This window comes from Stegastes partitus, unplaced genomic scaffold (genome assembly GCF_000690725.1).
Source record: "Stegastes partitus isolate 25-593 unplaced genomic scaffold, Stegastes_partitus-1.0.2 Scaffold633, whole genome shotgun sequence".
Lineage (NCBI taxonomy): Eukaryota > Metazoa > Chordata > Actinopteri > Pomacentridae > Stegastes > Stegastes partitus.
Window position 1 is genome coordinate 337,549 of NW_007578364.1, and position 18,943 is coordinate 356,491.

The 18,943-nt window shown below is 39.7% G+C and overlaps 1 protein-coding gene across 1 annotated transcript; it reads right to left on the reverse strand.

Moving 5' to 3' along the window:
* Positions 1–1,124: 1,124 nt before the first annotated feature.
* Positions 1,125–16,977, reverse strand: LOC103363116 (unconventional myosin-Va-like). The gene is made up of 40 exons (XM_008289732.1): positions 16,821–16,977; positions 16,335–16,445; positions 15,577–15,748; positions 15,148–15,292; positions 14,893–15,046; positions 14,665–14,808; positions 14,194–14,275; positions 13,953–14,060; positions 13,451–13,557; positions 13,078–13,343; positions 12,902–12,983; positions 12,673–12,813; positions 12,419–12,544; positions 11,800–11,883; positions 11,356–11,481; positions 10,943–11,040; positions 10,741–10,827; positions 10,490–10,598; positions 10,163–10,374; positions 9,924–10,080; positions 9,477–9,716; positions 9,077–9,325; positions 8,411–8,504; positions 8,172–8,314; positions 7,786–7,899; positions 6,893–7,027; positions 6,711–6,767; positions 6,212–6,439; positions 5,990–6,057; positions 5,266–5,340; positions 4,987–5,185; positions 4,665–4,758; positions 4,415–4,558; positions 4,143–4,297; positions 3,980–4,069; positions 3,733–3,883; positions 3,366–3,648; positions 2,220–2,394; positions 2,053–2,133; positions 1,125–1,965 (listed from the first exon to the last, which is right to left on the reverse strand). The coding sequence occupies exons 1-40, from the start codon at positions 16,845–16,847 to the stop codon at positions 1,813–1,815; spliced, it is 5,466 nt and encodes a 1,821-aa protein (XP_008287954.1). The 5' UTR covers positions 16,848–16,977; the 3' UTR covers positions 1,125–1,812.
* Positions 16,978–18,943: the final 1,966 nt, after the last annotated feature.

The following is an 18,943-nucleotide window of genomic DNA, read 5'->3' on the forward strand; positions in this document are numbered from 1 at the left end:
GTTTTAAATTAATCTTGAATTCGTTTTCTAGCTGTTAGATGGTGCCGCTGTACGTTAATGAGATAATCATGAATAGATGAAAGGAATGGCATGGGGGGAAAAATTCTCTAGCTTTTCTTTTTAGAGAGAAAAGACTTGTTTTGTGGAGACACAAGCCACAACATTGCGAACCAGCGCTGACTATAAGAAATCGTGACAAACCTGATGCTTTATTGTGAAAGCCCCGTCAGCCATGTTCCGGTTGGGCTCATCTCTTTGCCGCCAGCTTGACGCTCACCTGCTGCGGACTTTGACTGTGACTCCGCCCTCCCGTCTTGTGACAGCGACTTGACAGAGTGGGTGTGCTCGTTTGATCAAGGATTCTCCCAACAAAAGAAACCGGATACAGACCTCGGTCACCTCACCATATGTGAACACTAAAACTTCAGCAAAAATCATTTAAAAGGGTAAATATTTCACCACTTTACACCAGTCTGACCCACAATGTCAGTGCACCTGCAGTGAGAGTTCACCACAGAGTTCTACAGGGACGCACATGGACACATCCCCTGTGGGCACACACACATTTAAGGCAACAGGTTAATCATTTATGCATTTTCAGGCCTTTTAATAAGTTAAACATCATCAATCCAGAACATGTGCATTCCTGAATCAGAAGGAAGCTGTTTTTAAGTTTCTGAATCAACTCTTTAAGTCTACTCCTCTTTCCAACATATGAGCAAATCCCTCTTTTGTTTCACGGAGGACGTGTACTGGTGAATACACTTTCATACCCAAGTACAAAGACAACAGTGAGAGTACCGATGTAAAGAGAGAAATAACAAGCATAACTGAAATGTTCTACATTTTCTGACAAACCTGCTGGTTTACAGATCCACTTTGGATAGCAGTGAAAGTCTCAGTAATATTAATGAGCACAACCCTCCTTACTGTAAAGCCAGCTTTAAGATGACAGACAGTATTAAAACTAGTTAAATATGTGGCGGCAATTGATCAGAAAATTGTGGAAAATCTTGATCATTGTTTTCCAAAGCCTAAGTTCACGTTCTTAAACATCATATTGTTTTTTCCCCACAACTCAAAGATATTTTGTTTACTGTCTTAGAAGAGTAATAAAACCAAAATCGTTTCTCAAAATAGCTGGAGTTTAATTTAGCAGTAGTTAAATACATATACAGTTGAATTCTTTTGTTTCTTCACCTTGGCCCAACATAAATACCACAAGTAGCTCCAGAAACATAAAATTACAGAAATAAAAGTGTTTTTTTATGCTAAGACATTTGAAACATGTAAATCAGATGCAAATAAACATTTTAAAATTGCTCATGATTGACTTTTTTTTTTTTTTAATTTGTCTATTGAGACACTCCAATCCATTGTTTTCAGGATGGACTTATATATTCCAATACGCAGATTGGTGTCATTTGTCAGTGTTAAAATGTCACATGTCCCATTTCATTCGTTGAGTTTATATATATAGCAAGGAAATCCTACACATGAATGACTGAACCGCTGTGTTCACAAAATATTCAGCAACACAGGAGTTGCCCCAAGTGTGGCAAGCGATGACCTTTAAGAGATGTTTTGCATATTCTCTGTTAATGCAGATACTATTCTTTAGCTTTGCAAAACTACAAATCTACTGGAAAGATACATGTAACATGTAAACAACCAATCTGACTTTTGATCAGATTTATTTAGTTAAAGCTGATCATAAAAAATATTCTTTTAGATACAAACTTTGGTGAAAGACAGTCTTTGGTGGTTTTGCTCTGAGAAGAAGAAAAGAAGAAGGTGTCAGAGGTCATTGATCTAGATGCGGGTCAGGAAGCCCAGTTTCAGGCTCGCAGGGATCTGAATGGTCTCCAGAGCCACAGAGGAAGGTGTGAATGGGACGGTGACAGAGAAGATTTTCTTGGTGTCCATCATTAAGGTGGATGAATCATTTCTGTCTTTCAAAAGATTCTACAAGTAAGGATATAAAAAAATGTTAGAGAAAATTTCATAAACAGTAATATTTAATGTAAAAGTGAGAATAAAAGAGACACTCACATTAATAGTTTCAATGAAACCGGTTGTCACTCGCTCTTCGAACTCAATCACTGGGGTGTACAAGGTCAGCACTTTAAGAATCTGCAGAGAAAAACAAACAATGATCAGAGCACTAGCAAAACATGACACCTACAGATTTAAACAGCTGAGCTTTACTGATGCTGGACCTGTGCTGTGTTGAGGGCAGTGCTCATGGCGCAGATAGCTTGAGCATCTCCTTCAGTCTTCTTGTTGATCTGTAGAAGCTGTGCAGCCTGTATTAGAGGCTCCAGAGTCTCCTTTGCTCCACAGTTATTCAGCTCCCGCTCCGTCAGCCATTCCTCCAACTGCCAAACATTGTACCTGAAGCCAGAATATTAGTGTTAATAAAGCCGTGAAGTGGTTCAGATTCAAAAACAAGCCAACACAAAAGCAACACATGATGCCATTATTATCTAGATTAGTCATTTATAAGGGTCTTTCTCACAGGATTACTTAATATGAAACATTATCTTTCTGTATTCGTTACTCATACAGGGATGCATTTCGTGGCCTGTCAGTCAAAACCTTGCATTTATTAATGTGCCAAACACATTTCTTCTCCTGAGCAAAGGCCCAACTCAAACTCCACCTTAAAATGTATTTTACATGGGGTTCTTATTTCTAGAATATTATGTCTCAGTTTAAATGTTATATTTTCATAAATAGTGCCCTCATGAGGCCAAACAGTAGAATCTCAAAACCTTTTAACCACAGACCTCCAGGTGGGTCAGTTCGCTCAGCATTCAGTCTAAAATATCAATTATCTCAGACAGAATCTGTGGTAAATGTGCACAAGATAATTCTTAACATATCCAGAGTGTCTCAGTTTGATATAAAGGTGTAGTCATAAACAATGGCATCTTATATTCCATTCACGTAACAGTTTTAAATTAAGTGTCTTAACAAGAGCATACATTATATGTAGCTAGAAGTCTTATTTACAATTGATCCAATAAAAATGTGATTTATCACTGTGTAATTTTGTATAAACAGGGAAGCTTTAAGGTAAAACCCAAGTTTAAAATTTAAGACTAATGTATTATAGTTTACTGAGGAAGACCTTAGCTTAACTTTAGACTATTTGAGAATTATAGCACTTTTATCATGTCAATCAGTGCTAATTTTCCAAATTGTGAAATAATGTGAATGTGCATATTTCATAAGTTAGTATCACCTGAGAGAGTTTCCTTGATGTACGCAGTAACTACCAAATTCCAATCCATACTCTCCTTTGCATATAATTTTATTGCACAAGGTCCAATATCGTGGTCCGTGTGTGTTCCTTGCTGTACCTGATCTGCAGGCCTTTACTCCAGGAGCACATGTCCTTCCTCAGCAGCAGGTGGTTGAGTGTGACCGCACAGATGATGTAAAACTGCTGCTTGACCACCTGTTTAATGAGGTCTGGATCCATCCCATGCTGACTCATGGTGGTGTGGAAGAGGGTGAGACGCTGCACGAGGACCTCCACTGTAACAGCCTCCTCATCTGAGGCGCTTTGACTTTTCTTCCTCAGGCCTGTTGGTTTGGAGCCTAAAACGCCCTGTATTGTCTCGTGCTCCAGCATGCTCGCCACTACACACAAGATACAGATTGAGGGAGACCTCAGAATCAAAGAGAACACGATATTGTTCAGAATGTTTAGTGAGATCTCCTCACCTATGAGGGTTTGCAGGATGTCCTCCATGCATTTGATGAGCTGACGGTAAATTTGGATGGCCAGATCACCGAATACCTGCTGGTACTCTGACAGTTCAAAATTGGTCAAGCAGTGCTCATTCTGCTTAGCCGTGTTGTGTATCATGAAAGCCTACAGGACACAGGGAAAGGACAGATATCCAGCGTTACTTAAAGGACACGTATAGCAGTAATCATGACACTGGTACGAACATCTTCTCAAGCTCACCTCGTCTCCACTGTACTGCTTCAGACAGTGCAATAACCTGCATGTGTTGGCCAGCCAGAAAGACACCACTTCAAAATCATCTCCCCTTCTCTATGGAAACAGTGTCAAAATTAGTGAATGCATGACTCACATTGTCTGTGCAGATTAAAGTTATATACTCCACCTTAATGATGCCTTTGATGCTGCTGATGGTGGAATTGAGCAGAGTGCTGACTTTCTGATCGTCATTCACATTGTCTGCATATCGTAGGCACATGAAGATGATGTAGGCTGGAAGCCCTGGAGTGAAGCGGACTGCTACACCACGAGGCTTCAAATCTGAGAAGATTAGAAGCTTTTACAGCAAAACACTCATATATGGTATCCTTTATGTGTGAGAAAACTTGGACCAAAGTTCAGACAATAACTTGCATAAACAATAAAAGTTTGGCACACCTGTGACCAGATTCTTAAGCAACCAGCTCTCGTCGCCCTCCCTGTACTCCAACATGCCCTGGTACTCCTTCTCCTTGCGGGTGATGTTCACTGCTCTGACAGGAGCGTTCGTCACAGGGGTACTGTTCTTTCGCTGAGCGCTCGCTAAACACAGCAATGATACAATATGAGCAATGACAAGATTAATGCTGCTGTAATATTATCTTAAAAAACATATATAAATACATGTGCTAACAGTCCGTGTGATTACCTTCAAAGTCTTCAATTTTTTTCATGTAGAGTTTAAGCTGTTTTTTCAGCTTACGTATGGTTTTGTCTTGTTTTTCTCCCTCCTCCATGAGTTCCTAAAATTATGCAAAAAAACAAAAAAACAAAGTAAGTGTTGGGGCAAACAAAATGTTCATACATGGCAGAAAAGTGTAAATTCTTAAAACTGTGAACTTAAAAACATCTTAAGATACAAATAAGACAAGATGCAGATCTATTGTCAGACTGATATATCTGTGTATTTTGGCAGAGCTAAGGCAGAGTGATCTATGTGGAGGGTCTATTCAGCCAGTAAGTAAACCCACCAGGTTCTCTTTGGTGAGCCGCGTGATCTCATGATTCAGGCTTGCATCAATTCGGGCATCTTCAGGCAAACAGAGGGTCTGAGCCAACAGCTGCTGTTGCTGATCCTTTTCACCCTTCAACGTCTTCATCTCCTCAACCAGCGTCCTGTACTTCTCACTGTGAACACGTTCCTGCTCCCGCATCTGGCACTCCAGAAGCCTGGAGGATGAACAAATAGATCAGTTTCATATAGCATTAACATGCTTGAATGCACTAAGAACAGAATGTTAGTTCGTTACCTATTGGTCTCTTTTAGGCCTTCATAAGCGAGCCACAGCTCTCCATCTTCATTCAGTGTGTGGATGTCAGTGGATCTGAGAAGGAGCATCAGGAAATGAAGATGACACATGCAGATTTTTGGTTCACAGAGTTAAATTTAAAGCTTTTATAGGCCTTTTTAATTGCAAACAGAATCTATTTAATACTTGTATCAGGATTATAAAAATCATTGTGTGAAGGTACCAAGTCCAGAACGGATGATACATCCTGGAATCCTTCATAATATTACATATTTCCAGTACTTACAGTAATTTATAGTGATATAATGAACAAAATTAATCCGACTGGGGTCTGCACAAGCAGCATAAAATGAAGAGATGGATGAAATAATGAAAAATGTAGAATTCTTTTTGAGGTTTTGCTGTAACTGACACTTGCCCATTATGACCTGATGTACAAAGGGTAGTAGTAGTGACACTGCTTTGATTAAAAAAAATAAGAAAGACTGAACAGCTTCCAGTGTGAACAATCGACTGTCACAACAATCCCACTTTCAGTTAACAATATCTCCCTATTACCAGCAATCGCATGCAAAAACATGACGAACATCACTGTCTGGAGCAGGCAGGCAACATTTAATTCTCTTCAATACCATCTGTGCTCTGTTTTTAAGATAATGAATTTAGTGCTTTTTAAGACCTGTAGCGAGCTGCTAGAATTCAATGAAAAGTCAAGTGGTCTCACCTGTCAACATCTTGAAATGAGGGGACTTCACTGAGATCTAATTTCACAGATTCTCCCAGTACAGAGTCCTGAAAGTCAGTGCATATATGATAAATCATTTCTATTAATACATTGAATTATATCTAACTATTACTGTCAAACCCATTTTGTCAAAAGCCTCAAAATTCTTAAACTTTCCTCATATAAAATAAAAATTACAACAAATCTCATTTAACTTCTCACCCGATGTTTAAGAGCCTCTTGGCGGACCATATGTGAGCGGAGGAGCAGCACTTCCTCTTTCCGCATTTCCAGCTCGTCGTTGGAAGAAGTGAGTTGCTCCAGCAGTATGTCGTAGGGCAGCGAGCCAGGAGCAGGGGGCATTAAATCACTGTTCTCAGTGGTGAGAGATTTTCTCAGCTCATTTAAATCCTGCTTCAGTTTCTTGTTCTCAGACTCCACTTCATGTCGCTGCATTAACACATTTAGAAAAACAAACAAACAAATCAAACATCAATAGAAGTGTTTTGTCTTGATTCAACTTTCCGTATTTCAACACATAAATAAATTGTTGTAAGTGTTTTTATGTAGTCTTGACAGACTAGTGTGTGTTTGTACAAAAAAGGCTGTGAATTAAGCAGCAATGCTTTTTGTAGTATGAAAGTAATTGTTGGACTTTTTGTGAACATCTCATTGTTGGGATTTTGAAACAGATGATGAATTCAAATACATTCAGTCACACCTTTAGTGTTTCCAAGTCCAGTTCTGCTCTGCGAGCGGTTTTCTGCTCCTCCACCTCCTTTTTAGAAAAATGAACACATAATGTAGACATCAGGGATGCAAGCAAAAACAACTAACATCTTAAGGATAAACGTCTGTTTAGCAATTTTAGATATTTCCAATAAGAAACCAGGCATTTCATACTTTTGCCTTTTCTTGTTGGGCTTCCTCTCTTTTATCCAGCTGCTGCAATAGTGACTGTTTGTCCTGCTCCAGTTCCTTCACTCTTCTCTGGAGCTTCAGGAGGATTGGCAGGTCAACCGTAGTCTCGGTCTCATCCTAACAAAACACAGCAAGCATTTGTTGATGAATCTCTTCACAAACTAACTAGAATGCTGCACTAATAGGATTATAATAGAGACTAGGCCAGAGAAAAAAAATCTTCCCACAGCTGGTTCAAGGAAGGAGCATCCAGTTCCCGGCATGTGCTGTGTAAACCCATCAACACAAGTAGCAACACACATTAAGAATTTTCTCTGTCCTTTCCCATCTTTGTGGCATTTAATGTCTTTTTTTTGCACATAAAGAAGTCAATAGGATGAGGAGAGTTATCTATCCCACTTGTTTGTAATTCCGTGAGGAGAAACAGCGATTTCTTTTCTCTGGCTTTTCAGAGAACAGAGCTATAAGACGTAATAGACAGGCCTGAGTTGGTGGGGATTTAATATGTGTCTTAGTATCTGTGTTATATATTTAACATGTTTGTGAGTATAAATGTGACAGATGTATATGGATGTATTTGTGTTATTTAAGTATTGCTAAAATAACAATGGGGACCCCAATAAGAATAGCTCCTGTTGTAATACAGTAGCTAAGTGGGAATCTACATAAACAATGTTTTCTGTGGGCTACCATACTTTCCTCTCATCACAAAACCAACCATTAAAGTAAAAATGTCATTTCAAAAACACACCTTACAATCTATGTATCTACATTTACAGTTCCTAATAACACAACACACAGTTGCTATTCTTTGAGTATAAAGGAAATAATAATGTTTTACAGCCACATTTAGGTGATGAGTATTTCATACATACCTCTGTTTGACCAGAGCTGTCTTCACCCTCAGTAGAGCCTAAACTCTGACTAAACTCAGATGAGTTGCTGCTGTAGTTGGAGTCTGTCCTCTTGTGAGTAGATTTACTTGAACTCTAGTCAGGAGTGAACAAGAAAACATATTATAGATGGAACAATTAGTCAAGTCTAAACTTGTTCCATCATGAGAGATCTTCTTTAAAGGCTACAGACAATTTGAACACTGATATGCTGGTAACATTTAACTTTTTCTTGTTATTGGTAATTTGTTCTAATTAAAGTGGTTCTGGTTTGTGAGTGGATCTTAAAATTCCCTTATTTTTATAATCTATCAAATCAACCAATGTTGCTGTTTGAGCATTAAGTGAAGCCAAACTAAATTCCTCACAATGTTGAACTCCATCTCCTCTTTCAGGTCTCGATGCCGCTCCTCCAGATGCAGGTGTTCACTGAGTAGACTCTGGTAGCGAGAACGTTCCTCAGCTAAGTCCTTGTCCAGTTGTTTGGTGTTGTCAACATTGGTTTTAATCTCTGGATCAAAAGCGTTAGTTTAGTTTGATGTATTTAGGTATTCTAAATGTAGGCATTACTGGTGAACTGTAAAGGCTTTAATGAATTGTTCCATACCTGTCAACTGTTGGGCCTGTTCAAGGATTTGCTTGTTCAGCTCATCTATGTTGCTGTTCAGTGACGTGTTCTTCATGTTAAGCTCGTCTACCACCTGATCATGAGAGGGGACAGAAATGATTCTTTTTCATCATAGCTTTTTATTCCATGCACAGCAAAATAATCGACCAAGTCCAAAAAATGTTCAAAGGGCAAAAAGTTCCGACTTTGCATTTCATTCTGGTCTGTTCTAAGTCAAAGGCAGCCAAATACATGCTATTATTGCCCCTCATATCACGCCATAGCTCACTAGCTGTGACCTATATGCTAAAGTTAAGACTGCTCCAATCTTTCTTGAACCCTCTGTGTAAGCAAACTATTTTCCCATCATTAAAATCAGCAGTACGACCTACTACACAATACAAGTAACAAACAGATATAGTAATACACATAAAAACCTGATTCACAAAAAACACCATTTAGCCATTCAAAGGCTGAATAAGACACTGATTGAACAGGACAAAATGAACAAAGGCCTACTGTAGGCCTACTGTAGCAACAGTCAGCGGGTTATAGAGTAAAATATGATTTAAGTTAACTGTCTTTTAAAGTACTTTTTCCACAAATTTGGCCAAGTTCGTAGGCACTTGAGTTGGGGGAAATGAAACAACTTTAAAATAGACCTACCTGTTGTGTCTGCTCCTTGTAGGCCTTTGTGTGCTCCTCTAGGTCTTCTTTCTCTCTGCGGGTTTGTTCCAGCTCGTGTTGAAGGAAGGAGAGCTGCTCCAGCAGTGAGGGAAGTGTTCCTGCCTTGGCTCTGGCCTCCTGCTCTGATTTACGTAGGTTTTCTATCTCTTTGCTCTGTCTATCTCTATCCACGTTCTGGGTCTTCTCCACAGAGCTCAGCCTCTCACTGAGCTCTCTGTTTTCTTTATGCTGCAGGGGGAAATACACACACATGCTGTGCATGTGATATGACAACTCCCAATGACCTAATGTTTCTCAAGCTCCATTTTTTTCCTTATTCCAGAGTAAACAACTACCTACCACATTCAAAACAACACATGCATACTCGCACAATACTCACCTGCTCGATTATTTTGTGCTGCAATTGCATAATCTTGTTCTCCATGCCAACGTTGAGCTTCCTGAAGTGCTCCACAGAGCGCGCCTCCACTTTTGCCTTCTTTAATTCCTTCCTGGCCCTCATGCGACGCACACAACTCTGTAGCAGGACGATAGCTGCAAGGATGCGTCTGTAGTGCCGCTTGACCAGCCATCCTTTCACCCACTTCTGAATGACCACGGCCTTTTGCTCATACATCAACTGTAAAAACAGACAAGTATACAACATCTGGTGTGAACTGTGAAAAATGGTCATCACTTGCAATGAAATGAATGAAATGAAATGAAAAATACTTTATGTATCCCAGAAGGGAAATTCAATAAGTGTTAATGAGGGTTGAAACTCTTAGAGTGAAACTCTAACTTATTTCATTTCTTAAAATGAAACTCCAAATAGGTGTGACATTACCTTATAGTACTGCTTTCTGGCCATGTAGGCCCTCCAGTAGCACTGAATAGTGAGGGCTGCAGAGCGCTGCTGCTGGTAGCATCTTCTTCTCGCCCACATTCGTACATTGCGCTGAATGATAATGGCTGCTTTGGTTTGCCGCAGAAATTGAACATAACTGACAAAAAAAAAGGAAATATGCTTAAGATGTTTCTAGTGTTTCTGAACTTCCATTTCTGTTTTTTTAAGTCTCCACTCACCAGCGTGCCTGGTGACCCCGTACATGTTTCTGAATGGTGATAGCAGACTCCCTCATCCTCAGATACTTTTTGCGGGCCAACCAGCAGCGGATAGTCTTCTGGATACGGACACAAGCCATGCGTAGTTTGTCAGATCGCAGCTTCTCCAGGTAAGCCACCTGGCCAGCCCTGAAGAAGATCTTGTTTTTGCCAAACTGGTACTTCTCCTGGTCCTACAAACAAAATACAAAACACTCTGACTTAGGTAACGTGGAATATTTTAGTGAGTCTGTGAAAGTAACATTTATTTTGTCATTGACATTCTGCTTTAGTACAATTTAGACTAACCTTTATAAGCTTTTCCAGGAGATTTTTGCAGGTCTGTTTTTTATCACGAAGCGCATCCTTTTGCTTCATGAGGACCCGGTAACGACTGAAGAATTCCTGATAAGTCCATCTGCAATATTCATATATAATAAAACCTATGAGACAAGCTGTATATCACGCTTCTATAGGTTTATGTATTATAGACAAATCACAGTGCGAACAACTGCGCATGGCCCTGTGCTTTGTACCAGATACTGCAGCTGATATGCTACCTAGATGGGAAACCTGCTGCTGAGATCCGGATTGTTTCCAGGATGCCACATGCTCGTAGCTGCTGCACAGCCCTCACAGGGTCCAAGCTTGATGTAAGATAAGATACAAACAACTGTTACAAAAATGAGTGTACAACTCTTTATTTGTGTTTGTTAAGGATAATTGTATTAAACGGTGAAAAAGTGGAAAAATCCTCCTCACGTGAACGGAGCTTTATCATCATTTGGTTTGATGCAGCGTACGTAGTGAGGAGTTGTAGCATTTAGCGTGTCCATCAGCAAATGTAGAGACTGTCGAAACTGAATAAAAAGACAACAATAAATCCTCCTTATGCATAGGAAAATGAATGAATGAAAAAACAATATGCTTAAAAATGTCCACATTCAGTTCTAATTCTCCATTTTGACAGAAAATTGTCTAATCCAATTTTGTGATTGATATGCATTCCCTTAAAAGCAACTAAACCTGACACAGACTTCACATGGCTGAGAAAACTATTAAATTCATTTTCCATAACTTCTCCATAACTATGCATCTTCTCTGAGGTTTTCATGACAATGAGAACTGCAACTAAGACACCGCCAAATGTCATGTTGCCTCTTTGATGCGCTCACCTGCAGCCCAACAGTCTTCTTGTTATCCCTCTGAGATGGTCCAGCCCTTCCAGTGGTGCTGCTACGTTTGTTAGCAGAACTTGTTGGCTTCTCATCATCTTCAAACAGCTTCAGCAGCAGATCAAACTGAAGAGACCATTTTTCAGATATTAAAACAACAAAACACTCATTGAACAGCAGGTGGCAGTGTTTTGAATCTAACTTTATGAGTAGGTGTACTGTGTTTCCTCCAATAGTAGTGTCTGAACAATTCAAGGGTGTGTGCCCACAGACTTGCAACACAAAAAGTACTTAACAGTAATTGGCTCTTGGCTGCTTAACAGTCAAAGTGGTGCAGACATTATGTTCCACTGAATACATTTCTTCCCGGACTTCCACAAAGACTAAGTGGAAAATGGGTAGAAGTGAGAATATAACACACGAAAAGAAAGCTCATATTTTCACCTTGCTATTTTTCAGCACATTTATCTGCTCCTCATTGACTGTGTCCTTATTTTTCTCCAGGAAGCCCTCACACTGGTACTCCACCTAGGACACAAAGGACCAGGTCACACAGGGTTCTCTGACTAAAAAAGCAGCGGTCATAAATAGACTGATTAGTACAGTTTCAATATAAAACAATCGTCAAATATTTGTGCCAAAAGCATAGATTCCTGACTTTCTAGACAAGTAATTACAATATCACACTTTACGCTCTTCCACACTACTTGTTCTATTCAAGCTAGGGGGGGGCTAGAGGCTATCACAGCAAATATTAGGTGAAAGGGTGAAATATACCCTGCATTAGTCACCAGTGTATAAAAGGGTGAAGACATACAAGCACATTTGCAAACAATCAAGGGGAATTCTGACTTCCTATTTGGCCTAACCAGTACACATGTGGACCGTGGAAAGACACCTGAACAACTAAAGAAAACCCATTCAGATACAAACACAATATGCAAACTCCACACATAAAGATTTTAGCCTTCCCATGTTGGACCAAAAACCTTCTTTTTTTTAACCTATGGTAACCACTGGGATGCAATGCCACCTCAGCATGAGCCATACAATCATGTTTCACCTTGTCAGCAAAGTGGTGGATGATGAAAGCTCTGTTTGATAACCTGGGTTTATCAAAGTGAGCATTCTGCTTCAGGAGGGTGTTGTACAGCTTCTGTGCCCATGTGTCGTCAGAGCCTTTGGGCATCTATGGAAAGAGGAAGAGCTGACACATCACTTAGTCATGGCATTACTCATAACCTCCAAACTTGGTGCGGAACTCCGGAAAGTAACTGGACAGAGTTTCACTGACAAAAAGTGGAAACTCTACTTTACCTTGCACTCTTCATCCAGAAGATCCAGAATGCCCAGTTTGGCCTCAATGAGATTAATGCACGGCTGGTTGTCATAGAAGTCGATCAGTGTCCAAGGGATCTCCTCTTTCATGTACTCCTCCTGCTCCAGTTTGAAGACATGCTGGAGGGGAGTAGTGGCTAAAAATGAGTTATGTGTACTGCATGGTTGGAGTGAAAACTGAACATGTTGAGCAGAAAAAGACACAAACCAGGTTAAACTGTTGTTGAAGCTTCTCATTGGCATAATTTATGCAAAACTGCTCAAAGCTGTTGACGTCGAATGTTTCAAACCTGAAGAAAAAAACCTGTTTCAGTTAAAACAACAGTTCAGGCTATCTGTGGAGCATGAATGGAAAAACCTTAAACCTAGAAATAAAAAACATACCCATAAATATCAAGCACACCAATGAATGAGTGCTGTTTCACTGCAGATTTTAGGGCATGGTTAATGCTTCCCACAATCCGGCTGAAGAGTCTGGCATAAATGTGTTTGGCTAGGGCGTCTCGACCATAGACCGCATTCATTTTGGAAACAGACTTAACGTAGGTTTCTGTGGTCGTCTTGAGTTTTCGGTGACACAGCCAGTGAGCCATTTCTTCACAGGGCACCCCCATCAGCTCACAGAAAACTATCAGGTGGGCATTATCTGGCTGGAAATACATGAACAGCAATGATCGTATACAGGTAAAGACATATAAGACACATAAGATTATACAATGTAGAAGACAAAATGCTTAGAAATTGTTGTGAACAGTACCAAGATGCTGCATCTGTCTGCTGACTGATCTTTCACATCCACATTGCTAAGATGGAGAATAGCTGACAGAATTTGGTAAATTTCCATTTGATCACTTTCACCAATTCCTACAATTAAAAAGAAATAAAACAATACAACAAGAAACTACAGTCAGTCATGTCAGGCAAAACAAAGAATGCAAACACCAAATAGCCACCACATTAAAACCACCTGTCTAATACTGTGTAGGTCCCCTTGTGTCACCAACCAGGATCTCTGAGGGTATCGGGATGTTCTGCAGCATCCCAAAAATGCTCAATCGGATCAGATCTGGGAAGTTCTGAGGTCATCTAAACACATTGGGCTCTTTGTCATAATTTTCAAGTCGTTTCTGAGAAGTGTTTGCAGTGTGGCTGAGGATTATCTGTCTGTGGTTTTAATAGTGAGGTTTATTGGTGTATATACAGTATTGTGTGATTAACCTTTATATGCAAACCTTATTAAAAATGCAATCACCACTCACCTAACAGTGAGAATGCTCTCCTGGTATTGCACATCTCTTGGGCGTCGTCCACTCCATCTATGACTGGGCTCCCACCCTGGTTAGTACAGTGGAAGTCATCTGCACAACCTTCAAACATTAATCAGAAAATATTATATTAACATGGACTGACTGGTACAACTGCTGCAGCTACTTTTGACATTTTTAAAATCCCATGTAACTTTTCCTTAAAGAAAAGCTGTTATTTTAGAGACCCACATACCTAACTTGAAGGCTTTGAACTCTGGTAAATGTGAAGAGGCACACAGCTGATAGAATATATGGTAGTTTCTTTCTCCATGGGCCTAAAAATAGTGCAAACAGATGTAAAAATGGAGACAAGAAAAAATACTGCAACACATTCATTAAAACTGCATCTACTGAACGTACAGGGATAAAGTCAGGCCTAAACTGAAATTAAATTCTGCCTTAAAACTGCTTTACAAAACCAAATAGGCTGACATCTCTCTGGTCCGAGCAGGCTAAACTGTGTGTTGTATAAGCTGTTTGCTAGTGCACTGCTAAGATACAGATGTTACATGATCACGGGAGTGTTTAAAATCAGTTTACTGTGAGAAGAAATGCATGAGATGAGAAGAAATGCATGAGATGGGAAGATAGGATGGGCCACATTGAGACACTGAAGGCAGTCACCTCAAGGCATGCATGTAAAATCCATACAAATTAAATGTACCTGATACACGACTCTGGACTTTTCCAGTAAGTAGGTTCTCATGTCCGCCCCAACTATACAATGCTTTTTGTCAAACCCAATTGCAATGTACTTCCCAAAGCGACTGCTGTTGTCGTTCCTTGTTGTCTTGGCATTTCCAATGGCCTAAAGAAAATACACATATCGGCAAATCAGCAACCTTTTTCATCTTATATCGCCATCGTATTTTGCTGCAGTGTTGAATGTTACCTCCATGATGGGACTGGATGCAAGAACTCGCTCCTCAACATTGGACTCACCGGACGAGCTGACTGTGGCAAAGTAACGCATAGCGTACTTAGCAGAGACAGTTTTTCCAGCCCCAGACTCACCGCTCACTATGATGGACTGATTTCTTTCATCTCTGCATGAAAATGTGACAGCATAAGGACCAGTTATCAAACACATTTTAACATTTTACTATCTCTAAAATGTAAAATGAAATGCATTTTGAGGTGTCCCAACCTGGCCATCTGTTTGTATGCTTCCTCTGCTACTGCAAAGATATGAGGGTCCATATCCCCCATATTTTGCCCACTATAGGCATTAATGATGTCACTGTCATAGATAGGCAGGCTCTCATAAGGATTGATGGCAACCAGGACAATTCCTAAAGTCCAAAAGGAGAACATTTTAATTAGACTCTATAAAAATATTATAAACTTCTGTTATTTAACACGGATTCAAATTAATGTACAATGAACCGTGAATATAGTGTGCAATACTTGTTTTAAATTCATGCAATACATTTAAGTGTTGTGTTCCTTTAAAAGCCGCGTGCAGCAGCATAATCAGCATAGCGTACTGCAGATTGTGACAGATTGTTCAGTGTGCAGGGCTCCAAAGTCTACATGGACAGTGATAGTGCAAGTCAAAGGAGATGAAACTCATTACCGCAGTATGTGTAAATCAGCTTGGAGTCGATAAAGCGCACTTTCAGGTTGTGTAGCACTGCTGGCTCATGGAGGTAGCTCAGAGCTGTAAGGTCGTTTTCCCCCACCAGGATGTTGGGGTTTCTTAGCGGTGGCAGATTGTTGGTTCGAGGGTCAATTTTGTGTTCCACTTTCTGGAAAGATGCAAAAAGTTTGCATTGAGCGTGTACAGTCAGAAGACAGAAAGATGAATCAAACTGAGGAAAAGCTGTGAGGAAAACCAGTGGAAAAGAAATTAAAAATAGATGGTTAAACACAACAATATTAGGATCAGTTGTACCTCAAGCTGAAGCTAACAACCAGCATACTTGGCCTGTTCATGTTCACTCACGATAATACTCTGGCCTTATTTCCATAACTCATGAGCATGCCCTGACTCGACTTCACAGCTTTTTAACCGCAGTGTGTTCATCCCTTAGTGCACCTATTCTGAAGCTGGGACACAAACTTCTTGTATTGAAACTTTTGCAGCAGTGCAAAAAGAGGGTTCAGGGTGTTTGTCTTGCCTGAGAATCAATGCACGTTTATCAAACAACACAGCTGTCTTCAGTAATCGTTCATGCACATTGAAATTTCTGAGGCTTTGTTGCCAGTGTTCTTGCAGAGAAATGTGTGCATGGCTTTCTGACAGAACATCACACACCCATTTCCACCTCAGTGCCTCCATCTCTCTGTGTGTGACAGTGTGTCCGTGCAATATGTGACATTTGACAGTCTCACCGAGCCATCCTCCAGCTGCAGAGACAGCGTCAGGTCGCCAGGAGTGTAGTCTTTGATGAGCTCTGCTGATTTCCACACTTCTGCTGCATCTTGGAGCCATACACGGGCATACTGATGGACAGAGAGGACACCGGGTCAGAGTCATTCAACCACACTATCACAGCCCCGTACAGTAAAACAGCGGTGACATGTACCTCAGGAGGATAGCATGATAGCTAACTTGAAGTCAGCAGACAGCAGTCATGCGTGTAATGTGGATGGAGACGGGGTGTTTTAAGTGGGAGACTTAAAGAAAAGTTATAAATGGAGATTTTAAAGACTCAAAAGCTTCGGTGAACATCTGAAACTGACGGGTTCAATCCCCATTTTTGACAGATATGACCGGTAATCAGGCGAATCACGTTAGTTAAGTAACTAACGTTAGCTCGGCGGAGGAGAACCGTTGAATAAGCAGAACAACGGACTAATTTAATCCAGTTTTCCTACCTTGGAGTAAAGTTCAGAAGCTGCCATGGCTTTCAGCTTGTTCAGTGAAGCTTCGGGGAAGTTCTCTGCCCGCAGAGAGAAGAGGGGCACATTTCAGTGACTCTCAGAGTAGAAAACTTGAAGTTTAGTGAGCTCCTCTCCTGGACTCCCCGGCCGACACACTCCGAACAGATGTCAGTCAGCCGCGCGTGCCCCGACACGTTGGGCTCTCGTGCCTCCCAGCGGCCAGCACGCGCATGTCACATAACACACCTGAGCACGAGGACTCAGACGTGTCACTGTCACTATCACACATTAGTGATAGTAGACGCAGGAGAATCATAGATCAGGCCTGATTGTTGTCTGATCATCATGTTTGAAGAACCACTTTACCCAGAATGAACCCTCAGACTTCAATTTTTAAAAAGTTACACAGACGGAATGAAGGACAAAAATGTACCTGTAAATAAACACGTATAATATTATATAACATCATAACATTATATAATATATAAAATCAGTCCTGATCATAACTAACAAATGTTTAGACCTAAGAAAAGTAATGTCACAATCTGATTAAAAAATAACCAAAACGACTATTTTAAAGCCAAGACTCCAATATTAAAGCTTAATAACATACAATGAATTCATGCTGTAGTGGCAGGAGGATCAGCAGTTTTAATGTGATTCAATAAACAATTTTTTGTCCTTAAGGTCCGGAGTGTAGCTTTTTTGCACACAGTTTATTATCGATGAATTATGGGAGCTGAGGCTGAAATGTAAAAATACACACCTTTACCCAATTTTATGCCATATGTAATAATACAGCCAAATTTAACAAAAAAACAAAAAAACAACTTAAAAAGACAAAACTGTCCCTGTGGTTACATGAGGATTATTATTGTTAAAAATTAATGTCGTAATAGTTAATCCGTCTTTCCTCATCATATTGACTTTAACCCTGTAGGACCCACTGTTTCAAAATTATATACTTAATTTTTAGCTCTAAAAAAAAAAAAATCTGTAAATGTTTTTAAACACCACATTTACATAGTCGGTGAGTCCTTCTGTTCAGCCTTGTATTGCTATTGGATCGTCTATGCATATTCAGGTCCGGCCATCAGATCATGAACTCACATAACTTTGCCTAATGCTTATCTGTTTGTTTTATTTGACTGATTATGTAAAGATGTAAGTACAATGCCTTAAATATTCATTTGGTGATTATTGTAACGTCTAGAACATGCAGATATTTACTTAAAAACTTGTTCACGGAACTGAATTTGGAGCTCATTATGTGCAAATCCATATACCTGGGTGAGAGTGGTGGTCAAAATAACTCGTCTGCTTGACATAATTCTTCGAGACGCTGCACTTCTCACATTTTCACATATGGAAAATATTATCATTATTAGATAAATAATGTCTTTGATGATTCACTATAAGTAGATAAAAATTTGTTTTCTCTGGTAAAATGTTTTATATATTGAATTAATTAATTCTGGCTGCAGTACTTCTGTAACAGCAATGCAAACTGTATCATATCAAATAAAAAATACATTTCATTGATGCAGGGTGAGTATGATAAGCAGAGTGTTATATGCACGTCAAACAGTATTGTGTGACTTTAGTGCGGTGTGTAAATATGGTTAGGATTCATTTGCACTGAAAATATTTGGCTTAAAAATACTTGTATTTCCATTTGAGAATACCATTCTTCAAAGGAAAAAACGTCTTTGGGATTTATTATTTATTATTGCAATTGATTAACTGAAAACTCAAATAATATTTTGAATAAAATTTAATGCTGTGTTTTTATGAATAAATGATTACTTATAAAACTATAACCTGCTTAGACAATGTGAGTGCAAATACATAAGCGCTGCTTCCAACTACAGCCAACCCCTCTCACTAATGCATCAGAAGCCAAATATATAACATCTAAGATGTTAAAAAGACTAAAAATGACCCATCTTCCAGTTCCCTCTGGGTAAGGTGGTGCTCAAGAACTGCACTACAGCATTTCTGAGGTACCGACCCAGACAGCTCTTGTTTCATGTATAACTTCACATGCAAGATGGGAAACTTCACTAGATTTAGTATGATTAAAACTTCCGACACCACTCCATTTTGCTATATGTAGT

Excerpts from the sequence above, each read along its gene's own strand:
- LOC103363116 (XM_008289732.1), bottom strand. The coding sequence starts at position 16,847 with ATGGCAGCTTCTGAACTTTACTCCAAG. Across the intron at positions 15,293-15,576 it reads GCTGATTTACACATACTGCG|GAATTGTCCTGGTTGCCATC; the intron begins GTAATGAGTTTC and ends TTTGGACTTTAG. Across the intron at positions 10,599-10,740 it reads GCAGCAGGTTTCCCATCTAG|ATGGACTTATCAGGAATTCT; the intron begins GTAGCATATCAG and ends TGAATATTGCAG.